The sequence below is a fragment of the Camarhynchus parvulus genome, chromosome 18, assembly GCF_901933205.1.
Source record: "Camarhynchus parvulus chromosome 18, STF_HiC, whole genome shotgun sequence".
In the NCBI taxonomy this organism is placed as follows: Eukaryota; Metazoa; Chordata; class Aves; order Passeriformes; family Thraupidae; genus Camarhynchus; species Camarhynchus parvulus.
The window spans coordinates 3,034,112-3,052,177 of NC_044588.1; the positions used below are offsets into that span (position 1 = coordinate 3,034,112).

The 18,066-nt window shown below is 40.8% G+C and overlaps 1 protein-coding gene across 4 annotated transcripts in view; it reads left to right on the forward strand.

Annotated features, from left to right (window-relative positions):
• CEP112 (centrosomal protein 112) overlaps positions 1-18,066 on the forward strand; it is a 163,625-nt gene that overhangs the window by 88,799 nt on the left and 56,760 nt on the right. For all 4 annotated transcript variants that reach the window (XM_030961844.1, XM_030961843.1, XM_030961841.1 and 1 more), the window contains one exon: positions 13,499-13,729. In XM_030961844.1, coding sequence (XP_030817704.1) covers positions 13,499-13,729 — 231 coding nt within the window. The remainder of the gene's footprint in view (positions 1-13,498; positions 13,730-18,066) is intronic.

The window sequence follows — 18,066 nt, forward strand, 5'->3', positions numbered from 1 at the left end:
TTCAGCATCAGAAATTCTGGGGGGGTGAGTGGGAAAGGTACCAATTAATTCTTACCTGCTCTACCTGAGTATTGTGTGGGATACTTAGTGGATTACTCTGTGCAAACAAACCCTTGTGATAAGGTTTCTTTGGCATCTCTGGCATCAGAGGCTGAGGGAATACGCAGCATTAATCAGTAATGGCTCCTAAAGCAGCCATTTATATGGAAGGCAATGTTTGTTTTTCTGTGCCTGAGTTTCAAGGAGGTTTAGCAGAGACATCCCTGCTATTCCTTTATAGCCATAGCCTTCATTAATGTGGTAATTAGGGCTGTGTGTGTGTGTGAGGAAAGCCAAAATCTCTGTCTCACAAGTGCATCAGAAGCCATTTGTCAAAATTACCACCTCAAGGTATCCAAGAAACAATCTCTCTACTAGTTCCCTGATCTTTGTGTTAGTAAAAATGTGCTACAAAATCATGATTTCTTATTTATTTTCACAGAGTAAGATTGTGTCCTTCAAAACAGTGATGCTTTCCAGGGAGGGAAATCAGCAGGTTTCAAAAGTCTGCAAATTCTGTCCCCTTAGAAGGCTGATGTACAGAAAGGAGCCAGCTCCCTTTGGTGCTCTGCCTCCAGTCAGCAGTTTCTCCTTCAAACCCTTCCCACAGCTGTTGTTCCCTGCCAGAATATTCTGTTTAGGAATAGTACATTTTTCCTGATTTCTTAGTGCAATTTTAAGGTTGTGTTTTGAGGTTGTTTTTTTTTTTTTTTTTTTTTGAGACAGTAGTAAATGTAAATATGGGCCTTTATAAATGGATCATTTTATTTGACTGCTATTTCATAGTCTGCATTTTTAGTATGTCTTTAGATTTTTTATATTTAAACTGTGTATTAATATTTATTCAGAGTACAGTAGATCCAAAACAGTTGCATAAATAAATCTGAAGAAATTCCTGCCCCAGGATGCAGTGGCTTATTTGTCATTCAGAAAACGAAGAGGCATCAACTGAATTCAAGGACAAACTGAGGAGGATAAAAAGGACAGAGATCAACAGAAAGGTGCCAGAGGAAGATACTGAGCCAAAAACCCTCTCAAATTCAAGAGAAGAAATGTTAGGCAGAGTTTTCATTTATTTTGAACAGATCATCCTGTGATTGATGTCATCTTTCTGAGCTGGTAGCTGTGGAGCAGGAGGCTTCCAAAAGGTCTCTGAACTGAGGAGAGCCACTGTGGAGATGGTGGGAATTGTGCAACCAGCACTTGGGGATGAAGATGCAGAGAAGGAGACTTGAACCAGCATCAGCTGGGTGTGTGTGGCAACAGGACCATCACCTGATGCCCTCAGCGCCAGCCTAACCCCTGAGCTGGTTAAACACCACCCTCTCTAGGATTTTCCTCCTCAGGTGGAGATGACAAGTTTGTGTGTTTTATATCAGGATTGTCTCTAGACACAGACTGCCAGAATGTGCTTCTTCCAATGAGAAATTGATGTGAAAAGGAGAAAGCCAAAAGTTGGACCTGTGGGTGTGATTGTTCACCTGATTTGTGTGAGCAGCTAACATGAGGATGAGAATTTCCCACAACTGACTGACAGGAATGCTGCAGCTGTTGTTGCTGCCCTGCATAAATGAGGGATCCATACACTCAGAAGCTGATTATTTCTTCCAAATCTAAACCCGTGAGTGATGCAGCTTTTATTTCTGGAGCTGCTGGAATTCAGGATTCCTGCCCACACATCTTGCCAGTCATGAGGCTGAGAACAAGGACTTCACATTTGGTTAAAGACTGTCACCTTTGCTGTAGCAGTGTGACATCAGAAATGAGAGAAGTTCCTGCTGCTTGGCATGCTAAGCAGAGCAGAACAGGGCAGGTGGTGCTTTGAAATCCTCTGTTGCTGGCCCAGAGAATGACAGCATTGGGTTCCTTAGTTGGCTTCCTGTGAATTATGCTGGAGTTTTGAAAACTTTCCCTTTTTCACCTCCGTGGCAGTGAGGGCAGGGCTTGGACAGAGGTGTGAGCTGGGAGGGTTCCTCAGGTGCCTGTGGGGATGCTCCTGGCAGAGCCCTGAACGGGAGCTGCTGTCCAAAATGGGCTTTTCTACAGGTGTGAACCTCAGAAATTAAAGATGGTAGATATTTTATGCATGGACAGCTGATTATTGAGGTTTTTTATCTGCATCTTGTGTTTGATTTGTCCTGGCAGGTTTTCTGTCTGATGCTGTTTCTGTTACAGTCGTTGTAAATGGACAATTCTGTAAAAGGATGATTTGTGGACAGAAAGATCAGAAAGATTAGGACTGTGCCTGGCTCTTGGTTGGCAGGGTCCAGAGGGTAAAAATCATGAAAACAGTCCCTGCAAATCAGAATAACATCAGTTAAGAGAATCCTTATGGGATGTGTGAGGCAAAACTTGGGGATATTGAAAAGTTGTGTGTCTTGAGCAACAAATGCATAAAAAATAAAAGTGTGTGATGCTTTTCTAGGTGTTTTTTTGAGGCATGGGGTTGTTTTGGTTCCTTTGCTTACAGTGAAATCTTTTCTATAGTTGACAGGCAAAGACATTCTCATAGACAGTGCAGTGTGTTCCTCTTCTGGGGACAAATTGGGAATTACAATCCATTTAATTTTGCTGCCTCACAGAATGTCTGTAGTAATCCTTAATTCTGCAGTACATCATGTCTGCGTTTAAATCAGAATTACACATTGTTCTGGAAATGTTAATGCTTTTAAATTTAATGTGTGGAAAATTTAAATGCAAATGTTTTTTAAAGCTTTGACTTATGGGATGCTGGACACAAAATGCTCTGAAATTGACAGGTGATTCTTCCCAGTCCACTGCAGAGATCTTTAGATTTCTGGATTCCCTTGCAGGAAATTCCTATCCTTCCTTAAATATCAGTAGCTTTCCCTCACTTTCAGAAGAAGCTTTACTCCAATGTTATTTCAGAACTGGACATATCCATGACATTCATCTGAGAGGAATATTTGCCTTTCACATCCTGAACTGCAGAAATTAAAGTTTTAGAGTTTTTCATAAAGGAAAACAGGGAAGGTGTTTGGTCTCATTTGCATCAATCATCATTTAGGGATGGATTGTTGTGATTTGTACAATGCAGAAAACCTGGTGTTGCATGTAGATTTTCATTTATTTTTAAGCCACTTTTCATTTTATTTATGTTTCGCTCTCACAAGTTATTTTAGGGGATCACTGCATTAAGCAGGTATTTATGGCTGATTTATTTTCTTATCTCCATCATATTTAAGTTCTGTTAATGCAGTTATGTAGGTTGTTATGTGCCCATTTGAGTGTCTCCATTAAAATTCTGGGTAGAAAGACAGAAGGAAATGAGTCCTTTCCTGGCAGGTCCCTTAGCAGTTTTATTCAAATCATTTTGTTTGTACAAGGAAGAATACAAAGGTAAACATTCCTTTCATCAGATAAAAGGAGAGGAGAAAGAAGGAGGAATTTTTAATTTTTGTCTCACTAATCTGTTTCAAGGCAAATTCAGTAAATCAGGGAAGGAGGAACTGCTCTGGATCAGTCTCCAAGGCAAGAGGGCCAAGTCTGTTACAGGTTTTAGAACAGTGAAAAGGAAAATGTATTTAATTTATCTCAATTTCAGCTTGGTGAGTAATCCTTTGGCTCACCAGTTCTCTGCATTGTTTTGTTACACATGTAAGCTCAAGGTTCTCCCCTTCAACTTAAACTCATTTTGTTGGGAAGGCAGTGCCATAACCAGTCTAGATGAAGTTCTGCTTTCTAGCTGCTGTTAACTAAATTGGAATCAAATGGACTTATGTAAATTAAGAAATGGAAATAAGCTCTGTTAATTTTAAGCTCTTTGTGGAGCTGTTCCAATGGATGTCTGATTTTCTTTCTTCCCCCCTCTTCTTTTTTTTTTAAGCCCAGTTTGTAGCTTAAGTGCCATTTGCATTAACTGGGATTTAGGCATCTGACTGGCTTCTGTAAAAGTCCAGATCTACTTCAGTGCACTTCTTTTGGGGAAAAAAAATCATCAAAATTTGTGTTTTGCTTAATGCCATGTCACAGCAGGCCTCAAAAATGTGCTGCCTTTTTCTAAGATGTAGAAACCAGAGTGAGGCCAATATTTTGAGTGTAACTTTTCCCTGATGGCTTTTTGATAACGGTGTGTTGCTTGTTTCTTTTCAGCTTCCCTAAATACCTGGCAGAGTCAGTGAACAGTTTGGGGGTTAAATTGCCTGTTAATGGTTTCCTAAGTGTGTTTATTTATAGGAATGGCAGAGGCAGACTCATTTTTCCTTAATTTTATTGGAAGTGGAGCTGAGCAGAAGGTAACTATTGTTCTTGGTGAGTCAACGCTTCCACTGCGTTTCAGGAAATGCTGAACAGGATTAGACAAGACAGAGCAAATACATTGCTAAAAAGTAGAATCTCTTCTTGAAAGGTGCTGGACCTTCCTTGGGATGATGTTCAGTGCAGGAATTGTGGTGAGGGGGATGTTGGTTTGGATGGCAGAGGTGAGTGGTGTTTCCCTCCAGCAGCACTGTACAGGTGCAGGTTTAAACCAGTGCTAAACAAAGTGAACCCTGGATAAAAAAGGTAGGAATAAACTAGTAGGAATTAGTAGGAATAAACTTTTATTATTATTCCTAGAATTAGTAGGAATAAATTTTATCAGATTCATAAATGTTAGAGGCATTTTTCAGAGCATGTACAGTGCTGGAATAGCCCAAGAATCTTACCAAGGAGGTTTGACCTTTAAAAGCAGCTTAATGCTGTTAAAATTAATGAAATGAATATGTAAGTTAGCAGCTCAACACCTCCCTTTACAAATCCCAGGGGGTATTTTCAAGAGAGATGTCAGAGGTGCATGTGCAGAGGTGAGAGGAGTTAAGGTTGTGTGGGGGTGGAGTTGATAGACCTTTGCATAAATCCTGAATGTGGGGATTGAGATCTGACCCTGCTGAACTGCCACATTTCACCCTTAGTGTCACCTGCACTGCTCTTACTGAGGTTTATTCACTGGATATTCATCTGTCTGAGCCTGAGGAGCTTCCCCTTCTCTTGTGCTGTGCAGGTGCAGATCACTGAGTGCAGCTTTGGTTTGTGTCAGTTCTCCTGCAAGACCCAAACTTGATAATATCCAACCTGATTTATAAACTGAGCACATTTCACTTAGGAACATATTAGTAACTTCACCCCATCACTGCAATGTAGTCACATATAGGATATATAGAGAGAAATATATATAAATAGGGTGAAGATGGCTCCTTTTTAAGAAGCTCTGCAATAGAACCAACATTCTGGAGAGAATTTTTTCCCCCTCAAGAATGAGAAAACTTCAGTGTGGCCAAAATACTATGTAAGCAAACAATAAAATGCATCTCTGAGTATTGAAGCTGATATTTTAGTGTTTCCAGGTAGTCTTAGACCACTGTGCAGGACTGTTGATAATGGTGGGAGTGCTGATTTTCATCTTTTCCCCTGGAAGGGCTTGCACAGCCCCATGCTCCTGGAATGATCAGTGCTCTTAGGAACTGAGCCCAACCTGCTGGTCACTGAACTGCTGTTCATTTTCACTTCATTTCACACCATTTCATTTATCTGCTCCCTTAAATGCCACATTTACCACATTTATGGGGCTGTGTGTTCTTACCCAAAAGGCATTTAAACTTGACAGTGTAATAGATTGTGCTGTGAAAGCTGAATAGCTGTTTATTACTTATCCCTGCTAATTTGTGCTCTGCCACATCATTACCCATGTGATAATGTGCCACTGGTTTTCTTTGCAAGTGAAATCTCATCTTTTAAGGTATTCATAATATCGACAAATTGCTGATTTTAGGAGTCATGAGAGAAAAAGGTTAATAAATTCTTTACATGTTTTAATTGAAATAGAAAATATTTTTAATATAGTTGTTTAAATGGACATGATTGAGTTCATACAATACAAAGGAGCCACAAATAGCTGCCAGCTGGCTGGACTGGCCACTTGGAATTCCTTTGGCATGGAGAAAAGCAGGTATAGTGGGACCAGTGAGTCAGACCAGTTGGATGATTTGTAGACAGAAAGATCAGAAAGATTAGGACTGTGCCTGGCCCTTGGTTGGCAGGGTCCAGAGAGTAAAAATCATGAGAATAGTCCCTGCAAACCAGAATAACATCAGTTAAGAGAAGTATTGTTGTCCCTTGCAGAAGCTGCAGTAGAAAAACTCGTTAATATAAACCAATCTTGTTCTAAACACAAAATCAACATTACACACATTTGAAGTTCTTACAGCTACACTTTTTTCTAAGCTTAGAGCTGCAAATATTTGTTTATTTTTCAGACTTCTTTTATGTTAAATCCATTGCTTGTTTTTGTGATGTTAGAGAAACTTGTATGATGTTCCCCAGCATTTGATAAAGCTTTGTTTACTCACAAGAAAGCTGAAGTTGTTCAGATCCCCACTTTGAGCAGATAACCCCCTTTACAGTAAATGTTTTACAGTAAATGTGCGTGGCTGGGACAGGACACTTCATGCCCCTCTTCTGGGACACTGCCTGCTCATGGCTAAAAAGGGACTCATTGTCCCCACTGAATCACTGGGTGTTCCTACTTTGTTCCTTATTTTCCTTTCACTTCTTCATCATCAGAGTGAGATTTGTTTTTATTGCAGCCTGCCTTTCCCTTGACTGGACTGATCTCCTTTCAGAAATAATCCAGTGCCCAATAACAAATGTTATGGATGCCTCATCCATCCCCGTCACCCCACAGCAGCGTGGCAAGGCACAGAGGGACAAATATCCCTTTCAGAAGGGCCCAGCTGATGTTCCCCAGCACACACTGCTCATTTCACTGTTCTTCTCCAAGGAGGAAACGCTCAGAAGGTCTTGGCACGCAGAGGCAGAAGCTGCTTATCTGTGGTCAGATAGGGCTGTGACTTACAGGCTGATATTTGAGGATATTATCCTACAGAGGATCTTTGGGATCATCCAGCCTAGTCCATGGCACTGCTCACAGGTTCAGGGGTTTGTTGTAGGGTTTTTGAAATGTTACATGCCAGCAAAATTAAACACAGCAAAGTGAGCCCTGCGCGGTCACCTCTGAACGGAGCCAAGTTAACCCAGCACAGAAAACTTCTGGAACTCAGTTTGTGGAGTTGTGAGGAGCCCCTTGAGAAGGGCAGGGGTGTTTAACAGTGATGCTGTGTTCCAGCAGCCCCAGTGCTCCCAGCAAGGCACAGCAGTGAAGTTACTGCAGCTTCATCTGCTGGCACATCTTCGTCACTTACTGTAAATCTGCTGCAGCACCTCAGCACCTCTAGATCTGCACCACGGGGACTAAATCAGGAGTGCATTTCATCTCAGCTCTCCTCTGCCTTGTTTTTGTGACTTTCAGAGGCCCTGGGCACTGGTGGTGCTGGGTGGATGTGGTTTGGTGTGTAATGCACGGGGAGGAGGGGGCAGCGAGCTCCGTGTGCTCATCCCCGTCAGGGTGGAGGTGCTGTCATGCTCCAGCCTCTTCCTCAGAAACTCATCCAAGGAAATGCTTCATGGGGGTGAAGCAGCAGCTCCTGGAAAATAAAGGGAATTTGTGTTATTATTGTTTTTAATTAGGCCGTAGTCATTCGGTCCATTTCTCATCCTCGTTGCCTGGAAGTGGAGCAGAGTTTCAGACATCAGCAACAGATTTTAATTTAAACTTTTTGCCAACTTTATATTTTCTTATGCAATTTACTTTTGAAAATTAAGAGCACATGTTTTCCTTCCAAATAACACGCAGTACATTTATTGGCATTTTAAATAGGCCAAAGTGAGTGACCAACCTTCTTTTTCTTTCAAGTCTATTTTTTCCCTGCAGGCAAATTGCTGTGGGCTTATGACCCACCCTTTTTATGACACTATTTCAGCACAGATATTCTTAGTTAGAATTCTGAGTTATTTCTTTGAAACAGAAATAGAAATCACCACCTTGGCCAGCAGTTTCTTCATCTAAGGGACATACAAATATGTCACATAAACCTTTATGAAATCTCTGTCACACAGTCTATGTATTTTTGTTCCATTTGGGAAACTGTGTAAGCTGGTGTTGTCTTTCTGTTTGTTGTCCTGTATGTGGATTAATGGTCATTTTACAAAATGCTTCCTTGTTTGGGGCATGTCCCTGTGGCATGGCCATCCTGGGAATTGCTACAAACTTCTGCATCCTTTCTAAAATAGATACAGATCTCTCTTATTTCATGTGCTCATACCCACAGCACCGAAATAGAGACTACAACACTTTGATCCAGAAAAGGCAGCAAGTGGCAGTAACATTTTGATTCTATTACACACTGTCAGCCCTTATTTCTTGTGTTTAATCCTCCTTTAGCACAATAATAATTTGCTTAGATGGGGTGTTTAAGGTGAGTTTTTCTACCAGCAGCTCTTGTACTCAAACTCTTGTTTGGACCATTCCACCCATTTGGTTCCCAAACGGAGATTTGGGCAGCCAGAGGAGAATTTGAGAAATCAAGACTGAGAAAGAGGACTCAGTGTTACAAAGAAACCATCCTGCCTTTGGATCTGGAGCCTGAGAAGTGAGATTTTGTAACTGCAGCTTTTATTTTCCCACAGAATCGTTAAGAAAAGACAGTTGCTCATAAGTTTTACATTTCATGGATTTTTCGCAACTGAGAATTAAGTCATCTGGGCCTTTTTTTTTTTCCCCTAATTTGCCTACATTTAAGTCTAATAATAGTTTATTAAACCTGGCATGTGGAATAGCAGAGCCTTAGTGCTGGAAAGTTTGGGATTCATTTCCTGCAGCAGTGGGGACATATCCGTGTCACACAAAGTTGTCTCGGGCGCTGAGTTGGGCGTAAGCTGCTTCTGCCACTGACTTTGTTTATGGGAAAAACTAATCTGGCTCTGAGAACTGGACTTATTTGAAAGTAATTGACAAGAACTGTGTCTGTGATCCCCAATATAAGCTTTTTCCAGTCACTTTGGAGAGATTAGATGTCTCTTAACATCATCTTACTGGCAGTGAAGTTGCTCCAAAGGGACTCCTTTAATCATATTAGTTTCGCTGCCATCACCCCGTCTTCAGAGCCTTTCTTCTTCCCTAATAGAACCAAATCTGCTTTTGCCATCTATTAGGTCCAGCATTAATGCTCCTTTGCATATTAATTACTGTTGCTTTACCTATAACATTCAGCTCACTCTCAGCTGTCCCCAGTTTGAGCTGTAAAGGCTGGAGCTATTACTTTCTCCTTACAGAAAACACTGGATTGTGTTTCATTTTCTCATGACTTTGTATAAGAACCATTGAATAAAGAAGGAAGTAAAGCTTAAAAATGTATAACAGGAATTCACCCAGTCTTTATTTTGGCTTGTAGTGTCATTTGTGAATGAATTTTCTTTGTATTATAAAAAGTTAGCCCTGATTTCTTATCCTAAATATTTTAACAAACTTTTTTGGGAACTTCTGAGCAGTGTAATTTTTTAGTTTCATTTATGTGTGTGTGTTGGGGGTATAATTAAAGGAAGTTTTTTATTTTAAAATAGGAGGGGGAAAAAAGGAAAGTAGAGGAATGAGCTTTCAAAAAGAACTCTCAGAGATGAAAAGATAATTGTGGCTATTTCAGGCAGGACTTGCACTGGGGCAGCTGTTAAAAAACCCCAAATTCTCAGTGTGTCGGTTTGGAACTCAGACCATATCACCCATCAGCAATTGCAGCTCTTATCTTCATTGAGTTAGTGCTGCTTTGGTTAAGGAAAAGCCAGGCAGGCTGTCATGTTCTTGTGATCTGGAGATGAAATCATTTTCCAAAAGAATTATAAAAGTACATTGTGGATTATAATTATACACTGAAACTTACTTTACGTTTTTAGTCTGTATACAGATTTAATAAGAAATTAAACATGTGTAGAGGAAAAGCTCAGGAAAGGAAGGAAAGGATCTAGCACAGATTACAGTATATGAACCATATGTTTGAGATAATGCTGATAGGGCTGAAATATGTGGCCTGTGGTAGAGTTCTGTATACAAATGACGTGCTCATTCCTTCTCCACCATACACACACTCTTACCTTTGACATAGTAGGGACTAATGCCAGTGAGTAATTAAGAAAGCATGGAAACAAAATAAGTTTCTGAGATGGTTGATATTATTTAATACACGTTACAGCTGGGATAGCTGAAGGACAAGCTGAAGGTTTGAAGGGAGACGATGTCTTTTATTACACCATATAGTTCAAATAGCTTGAGAAATAGGCAAACTTTCAAGCCTTGTTGGTTTTTTTTCCTCTCTCAGATCACAGTATTTATAGGAATCTGTCTTGGGAGATTAATGTACAAGGCAATAGATCTGATAGTCATTCATGTCCCAATTTTGGTCAGAAACAAATGTTTCCTTTTCAGAGTTTTGTACTAATGTGGTTCTCAGAGGCTGCAAATAAGTGGTGTAGCTGAGTACAGACAGTGTATTAAAAATGTCTGAAGAAGAAAAATAGTAGTTGGAGAGAAACTGGCATTCCAGGACAATGGGAACTTTAAATATACACTGCTTTTCCTCAGATTTTCCTGTGAAACCTTTAATAAGCTTGAGCTGAGTCACCTGCACTTACTTGGTAGAACATCAATTTCTGCTCTCAATATTGTTGCATCCTCTGTGAAAGAATTCCAGGCAACTGCAAACTTTCTTGTGAAACAGGGAGGAAAAAGGGGGAGATTCTGTGGGAGTTTTGTAGTGAAAGTGCTCGTTTTCAGAATTACATTTACGAATGAACACACAGATGTGCTTTGAGTGTCATCCATCACACTTAGCTGTAAGGACAGTGCTTTCTGTCCCAGATGTGATGCTCCTGTACCCCAGTGAAGAACCCACAGAGGAAACGGAGTTAGAAAAGTAACTAGTGAGAGTTTGTAAATGTAATCTGAAGTCATAGATGTGCATCTACTCCTGAGGTAAAGTGAATTCTGTGGAATTAGGAGCTCTTAGAACCCTGGTTACTGAGAATTTGAGACTTTCTGTGCTGCCAGGCACTGACCCCCAGGAGAACACTGCATTGACCTGAGGCTGTGGAGAAGCTTCCAGAATGAAATGATAGAACTGGGGTTGTGGGTGTGGAGTTTGAATGGAAGTGTGTGATATCACATGGTAGAAAACTTAGAGTTTTGGAATATAGTAAAATATATGAAGGAAGATAATTTTACGACAGAAGGTAGTCCTTCTTCTTTACCTTCTTCTTCACCTTCTTCTCCATAACTTCAAGTAGTATTGTGTAATTAGATAAAAATATCTACATTGTGGAGCACAAGTAGTTATTAGATTAAAAATAATTTAAGTGTTATTTCTTAATTAGACAGTTTATCCTTAAAAAGCCTTATAGAAAGAGAAATATGTCTCCATTTTTAACTTGTTACTGTAAAATACACAACTTGTGAGGCTGTCATATAAACTAATAAACATCTAAATCTGAACAAGCAATACCATCTTGCACATTTAATCCTGGTCCTGACCTTAGAAGAAAAAAACCAATAAAACTCAGAAGGAGTGACACAGCTTTATTCCTGTCACTTCCATCCCTCCCCCTTGTGTTCCCCCATTGGGGGCAGGCAGTGATTGATAAATGATTGATGATGCTCTGATAGCTCGTTAGAAGGGTACAGGTCATTTCATAAGGATAAAAAAAGAAGGCATGGCTAGGATATGCAGTGATTGTATGCCACAAGCTCATTTCTCCTCCAAAAGTGTCCATATCACAAGTGCTGTGGGCATTGGGAGCTGTATTTATCTGTGTGCAGGAAGAGAAAGGGAAGGGCAAGAAAAGGGGCAGGAAAAGGGACAGAGCATCCTCTGGGTCTGCTCCTAGCCCAGGTGACAGCCTGCTGGAGGAAACCTGTGCTATTCACATGCCCTCTGAACAGAGAGAAGCTGTGAGAGAAGCAGAGAAAAGAATGATCAAAACAATTCTTGTCTCGTTTGCTGCTCCTGTGTTTGTGCACGTGTGGAATGTGTTGGAAGATTATTTACCTGGAGGAATTTTGGTAATTGGATTCAATTTAGTAATTGAATTTGATGTTACTGTTCCAGAGCAGTAATATTTTGATTGTTTTTGTTTTGTAGAGCCTGTGTACATTAAATTACATTTGGTTCTTGAACGTTTCTGACACAGCCATAGTGATTCACCAGCTAATATTAATAAAAATGAGTGTAGGACATTTGGCTTTGTTGGAGAAAATCTAGCAAAACCAGAAATGTGGTGCCAAAAGATCAGGTAAAAGCAAAACATGGTGCCAAAAGATCAAGAAGAAATGTATTTCACAAAGAGGAAATATTTTTAATGTCTATTAGCACAAAGAATGCAGATTATTTAATCTGTCTTGATAGCACCTTTCCACAAATCCTTTTAAAAACAGTTTCCTCTGTAGTGTGTCCCTTTTTTGCCCTGCTCCTTCTTATTCCTCCAAAGAAAAGGCAGGATGATGGTGGACCAGGAGCATGGTGACAGGAATTGCATCATCCCCCTCAGGGGAGCCATTTGGAAGAGTCTTCAATCAACAGAGCCAAACATGAAGAAAAAGATGGTAGAATCATGGGTTTCATGTTTCCTTGGCCAAGCAGTCAAAGCCGTGTCCTGACTGTCGGGAGACAATCAGGAGTTTTCTTTAGTATTTTTAGTATTCTTTAGTATTCTTTGTAATATAGTCTTGGAATCCCTGCTGGTCAGAGATGCCTTAGAAAGTCTCTTTTCCCAGCCCAGTAGTCAAAGAAGGAGTCAGAACTCTTCCATTCTCGTTCTCAAGGTTGTTTATTGTTTTGTGTCTATAAAATTCTTTCTCCGACCCACCGAGGTCTGTCTGGCAGGTTGGGTTGAGACACACTGGTGTTATCTTTTTATACTAAAAACTCCATGTACAATATTTACCATAACTTCCCAATCCCTATCACCTGTGTTAGACACTGAGCTTCTACTCTAAACCAATCCAAAAGTGCCAACATCACCCAGAAGATGGAGGCCAAGAAGAAGAAGAAAAAAGGACAAGGCACACCCAAATTCCTCCATCTTAGGACCCCGAGCCCCCATTCTAAAAACCTCAAAAATCTATTTTTCACCCTGTGATGAATTCACTATCATTCTATTTCAACTTTCAGTGGCTTGTAAATCCTCATATAACGTTGGTAATTTTTTCCGTGGGTCAAGATCAAAGGCACAGGGGTCTTGGGTTCTGTGCCAAGGTCTCTGAACCTCTGGGCAGGGGCTGGAGTCCTCCAGGGCAGCCAGAGGAATTTCCTGGGTTCCAGCAATACAGTTATAGTATAATATAGTATAATAAAGTAATTAATTAGCCTTCTGATGTCATGGAGTTCTGCCATCATTCCTGGGTTCTGACAATATAGTTATAGTGTAATATAGTATAATAATGTAATTAATTAGCCTTCTGATGTCATGGAGTTCTGCCATCATTCTTCCCACCCGTTGGGCATTCCTATCACCAACAGAAACCAAGTGGGTTTAGTGCTGTGGGTTTGGGTTTTGTCACTTTGTTTGCTCTTTCTCTCAGGTGATCTCTGGTTTGGAGAGCCAAATCCGCAAGCTGAGGGAGGAGCTGATCCAGGCCAACGCCCTGAGGAACCATCAGCTGCTGGACCTGAGCCTGCAGAGGGATGAGGAGAAGCTGAAGGCATCTCGAGACAAGGAGGAAGCACTGAACAGCCTGAAGAGGGAGATGGAAAAAGTGATATCAGAGCTGAAGAGGAAGCACACGGCGGAGACAGAGGCGGCTTTGAGAAAGGTAGGGGATGGACAAAATCAGCTCCATGGGGCAGAAGGGGAGGGATCACCCCAAAGCTCAGCTGAGCAAAGTTTCCCTGAGGAAAAATCACCTAGGGATCACTTGAGTTGAAGAAACAGATGCAGACCATGGGATGTCAGAGTGACAGCAGGAGTGTGGGGTGTTTTGGGACTCTTTGATGGAAAACTTTGCTCTGGGCAAGCTGGGGCTGGGCAGCACCTCCAGCAGGGATGGAAGGTGCCATGAGGATCCAAAGCACTTTAAAAACACAGGTGATTTCACAGGTAAAGCCAGCCAGGAGCAGGCTGATCTTCCTCTGCTGGAATAGAGACAGTGGAAGGGGTAGTTCTGCCTAGCCAAGATTTTTCTCCCTTAAAAGGAGGGTGAGCTCCTAAGGAGGGAAATACTCAGGCTCAGGGTGCAAGGAAATTGAGTCTGGTTCTTCACAGTGGCTCATCTAATTTTGCCTGTAGTGTGCATCAGGTGAGAAAGGACTCTGGTAAGATTTGAAAATGGAAATTAATGTTTCAGATTGATCAATGCTTCCCTCCCATTCTGTTCTGCGGGGTCACTGCCCACTGCTTGCTGAGCATCCCTTGGACCCCTGTCTTGAATTCAAGTATTCCTCCCCACCATTAGGGAGCTAAAACATGCAAGTTTTATTTCAAAAGCCAAACTAAAAAAACCCTACTTAATATTTATGGCAGACTCTGTGTATGTGTAAGCAGATAGTTGTTGAAGTCTCTTTTCTACATTGCATTAGGGCACTAAATCACACATTTTCTTGCAAGGGGATGTGCAGTGGCACAAATTAACAATCTGCATGGAGCGTTTGAGCAGCCTTTGTGCAAGTGACATTTCATTTACCTGCGTCAGGTTCTTGGTCTGTAATTTTAAAGAGCATTCGGAGGATTATGTTGGAAATCAGCCAGCCTGAAGACATTAAAATGGCTGTGATCAACAATTCAGAATCTTTTCTGAATGTAAGGAAAGCTCTGCTTGGCATAATTATTTAAAGCCAAGGTCACAGAAAGTATTTAAACCTTTGAAATTCATCATTAAAGGATTAATTTTAACTCAGGAAGACATTGTCATTTTTGCTTAAAAATGGAATTTGAATCTCAATTCTTTTCTTTCTTTGATCTTTTTTTACAAGTGTAGTATAGCAAAAGAAAAGTTAACTTCTTTACATCCGCAAATTAAAGTTACAAATAATCCTTCATAGGGCAATATCTCTAATAGTCTTGAATTGTCATTTCTGTCAGAAATGCTGGTTTTCTTTAATTTGTTGGATTTTTTTCTATTTTTCAAAAAATTTGCTAATTTTAAGCTATATTAACTGCTATTGTATTTTTTTTTCTTTAACCTACTTCCCTATTTTTACCCTAATCTGAAGAGCACATGTAGAGTAAAAGATAGGAGGGGAAAAGAAAAAAGTATCTCTGTTGAAAAGTCTTTCACAGACATGTGAAAATACCTGGCATTACTTTCAAATCTCCATTCCCCATTCTGTTTCATTTCTGTCTTGCAATTGTAGAACTCTGGAAATTGGCCACAAAATCCAAAACTCGAAGTAGCTTTGAGGACAAACTCCATTTAAAGCTCAAAAGTAGCAGTTTCAGCTAATTTAGTTCAAATCTTGGTCCTAGTCCACAGAACCTTGATGAAGATGATTTTATCCAAGAGGGGGAAAAAACCATCTTAATTGCAGCATGAGCCTTGAAATTTGTTTTTGAAAATATTTTCTACCAGATCTTGTTACCTGGAAATTTAGGGCAATATGAGAGAAAAAATTGTTCTCTAAATTTACTTTTTTTGGTGCCAATTCTGTGAAGATTGCTTAAGAATCCAATGGGAAGCTGAATTTCACAGTTTAGGCGTGGAACATCTGACTGGCCAGATTTTCTGAAGGTCACTCCATTCTCAAGTGATGGATCTCATTCCTCTGTGATCTGCTCTGGGAATAATGTTAATTTCTGTGTGGATTGCTTTGTGTCATTGTGGACTGTTGTTAATGTGAACATGAGGAAACAGAGAAGAAATGATTCATACTTCAGTGACAAGAAAAACAGAACTGTAAATGGGTGAAGATCCAGGATTCCTCTGGCATTGCCCTCCTGCTGCTGTGGGGGTGAGAAGAGTGAGGAGCAGAGACAGGGGAAGGAAGATTCTTCATTACAGGCACACTGACTATTTAAATATTTGTTGGTGGTTGTAGACATCTTTTTGATGTTTAGGGACACATGATTTATTGAGCTCTTTAATTTTCTGTTGCTTAAAAATCCCATCTGTGAGGCTGGGACATTTATTGTGGTGTCAGTTCCTGAGCACTCCCTTAGCACTTTGGGGTTGGTGTCTGCTGGAGATTCCTGGGACACTGTGAGGATTGTGCACCTTTTTTCCTGCTTTGCTCCTGTAAGATGTTGAGGTGTTTTCACCATTTTTTGTACATACCTGGTTGAGCTGACAGAAGTTTTAGGATCATTTTTCTGCAAGGTGTTTTGCCCCATTAGGAGGGTGGTGAGAGCAGCTCTGGCTGCCTCTGAATCCTGGCAGTGCCCAAGGCCAGACTGGACAAGGTTGGAGCACCTGGAACAGTGGAAGGTGTCCCTGCAATGGCTGGGGTGGGATGAGATGGGCTTTAAAGTCCCTCCCAACCCAAACCATCCCATGATTGTTGGGTGTTTGGAGCTCACAGCCCTGGAGCTGCTGGCTCCTGCTTTGGGCAGGGCCAGGTGTGCTCCAGGCTGCCCCAGCAGCACTTGGGACACTCCTGAGCCAGGTGCACAAAGCTTGGAGCAGTTCCAGCTTTGCCAGGAATGACTGAGAGCAGGAGACAAGGTCTGAGTGCGTGCAGATGTGGGGCTTGGCACTGTTTGTAACGTTCTGTGGGATTTTCTTGGCAGAGGAAATGAGCGTTCAGCAAGCACGGCCCGAGCAGAGCAGTGGACAGGCTAACAATGCTCAAAGGAAGCAACCTTGGAACACTGAAAATATCTCATAAAAAAGCTCCCTTTGAGCAGCACACATGAGTAAACTGGAGTGGGAGAAGATGATGATGGGTTTTTTTTTTCTCTCAAAATAATTTTCAACATTTAGCTTTTTATTGACTTCTTTTCTATATTTAAATAGATATTTTGACTCATTCTGTTCAAGGTTTATGCAGGTTCCAGGAACATCTAATTCTCTGTCAGTGCTGCTTTTCTTGTGGAGAAGTAATTTACATTTTTGTGTATTGAGTGTACTGAACACACATGAAATTTGATTATAGCACAAATCTGTAGTCAAAAAACCCCCAAACCTGAGTTAAACACTTTATTTTTGGGGCTGCCTCTGATGAAAGGGAGCTGTGAAGTGATTCCCTCTGGAGAGATGGGACACCAAAGTGGCATAAAACCTGGCCAGAGCCATGCAGATCCTGCTTGTAGACTTTAGTGATGTTGATGTTAGTTGTACTCTGAGATTTCTGTGATTTTAAATCAAATCTGATGCTTACAGTTATACCTGGTACAATCACTCCACCTGTATCTTGTATCAGATCTTGGTCCTAGTCCACAGAACCTTGATGAAGATGATTTTATCCAAGGGGGAAGTATCTTAGCTGCAGCATGAGCCTTAAAATTTGTTTATGAAAATATTTTCTACCATATCTTGTTACCTGGAAATTTAGGGCAATATGGGAGAAAAATTAGTTCTCTAAATTTACTTTTTTTTGGTGCCAATTCTGTGAGTATTGCTTAAAAATCCAGTGGGAAGCTGAATTTCACAGTTTAGGCATATCTGTGTGTGTGTCTGGTGTGAAATCCACATGAAACTCAAATACTCAAGGATCTTAAAGTTAAGGTCACTCTGTAAGTGCCCCCTTCCTTAATTAGAAATAATTATTCTATATAACAGTTTTGTTGCAATATAATGTTTTTGTAATGGGGAAAAACTCTTCAGACAGTGCCCTAAAGATGGGTACTTATTTTCTGAGCAACTTCTTGCTTATAATTTGCAAATAAGGTACTGATAATGTGCCCTAGGGAACATTTCAGTGCCTGCTTTAGCATCAGGCTCAGTGCTGCTGGGTTAATTCCCCACCCAGCACAGCCCTAGAGCAGCCCAGTTGGATGTAACTCCCTGGGCATATTTTCATGCTGCCTATGCAGGAATATCTGTGATTCACAGTATCTGTTCTGGCACTGTTGCAGATGATGTCACACTGTTCAGCACTGGCAAAGAGAGATAGAAGATGAAGGGAAGGAATATGACATCTTCTGAGATGAAAGATGCTCCAAGAGATACTTGATTAAAAGTATTGAGTTACCCCTAAGCAGTTACTCCTAAAGTAAAAG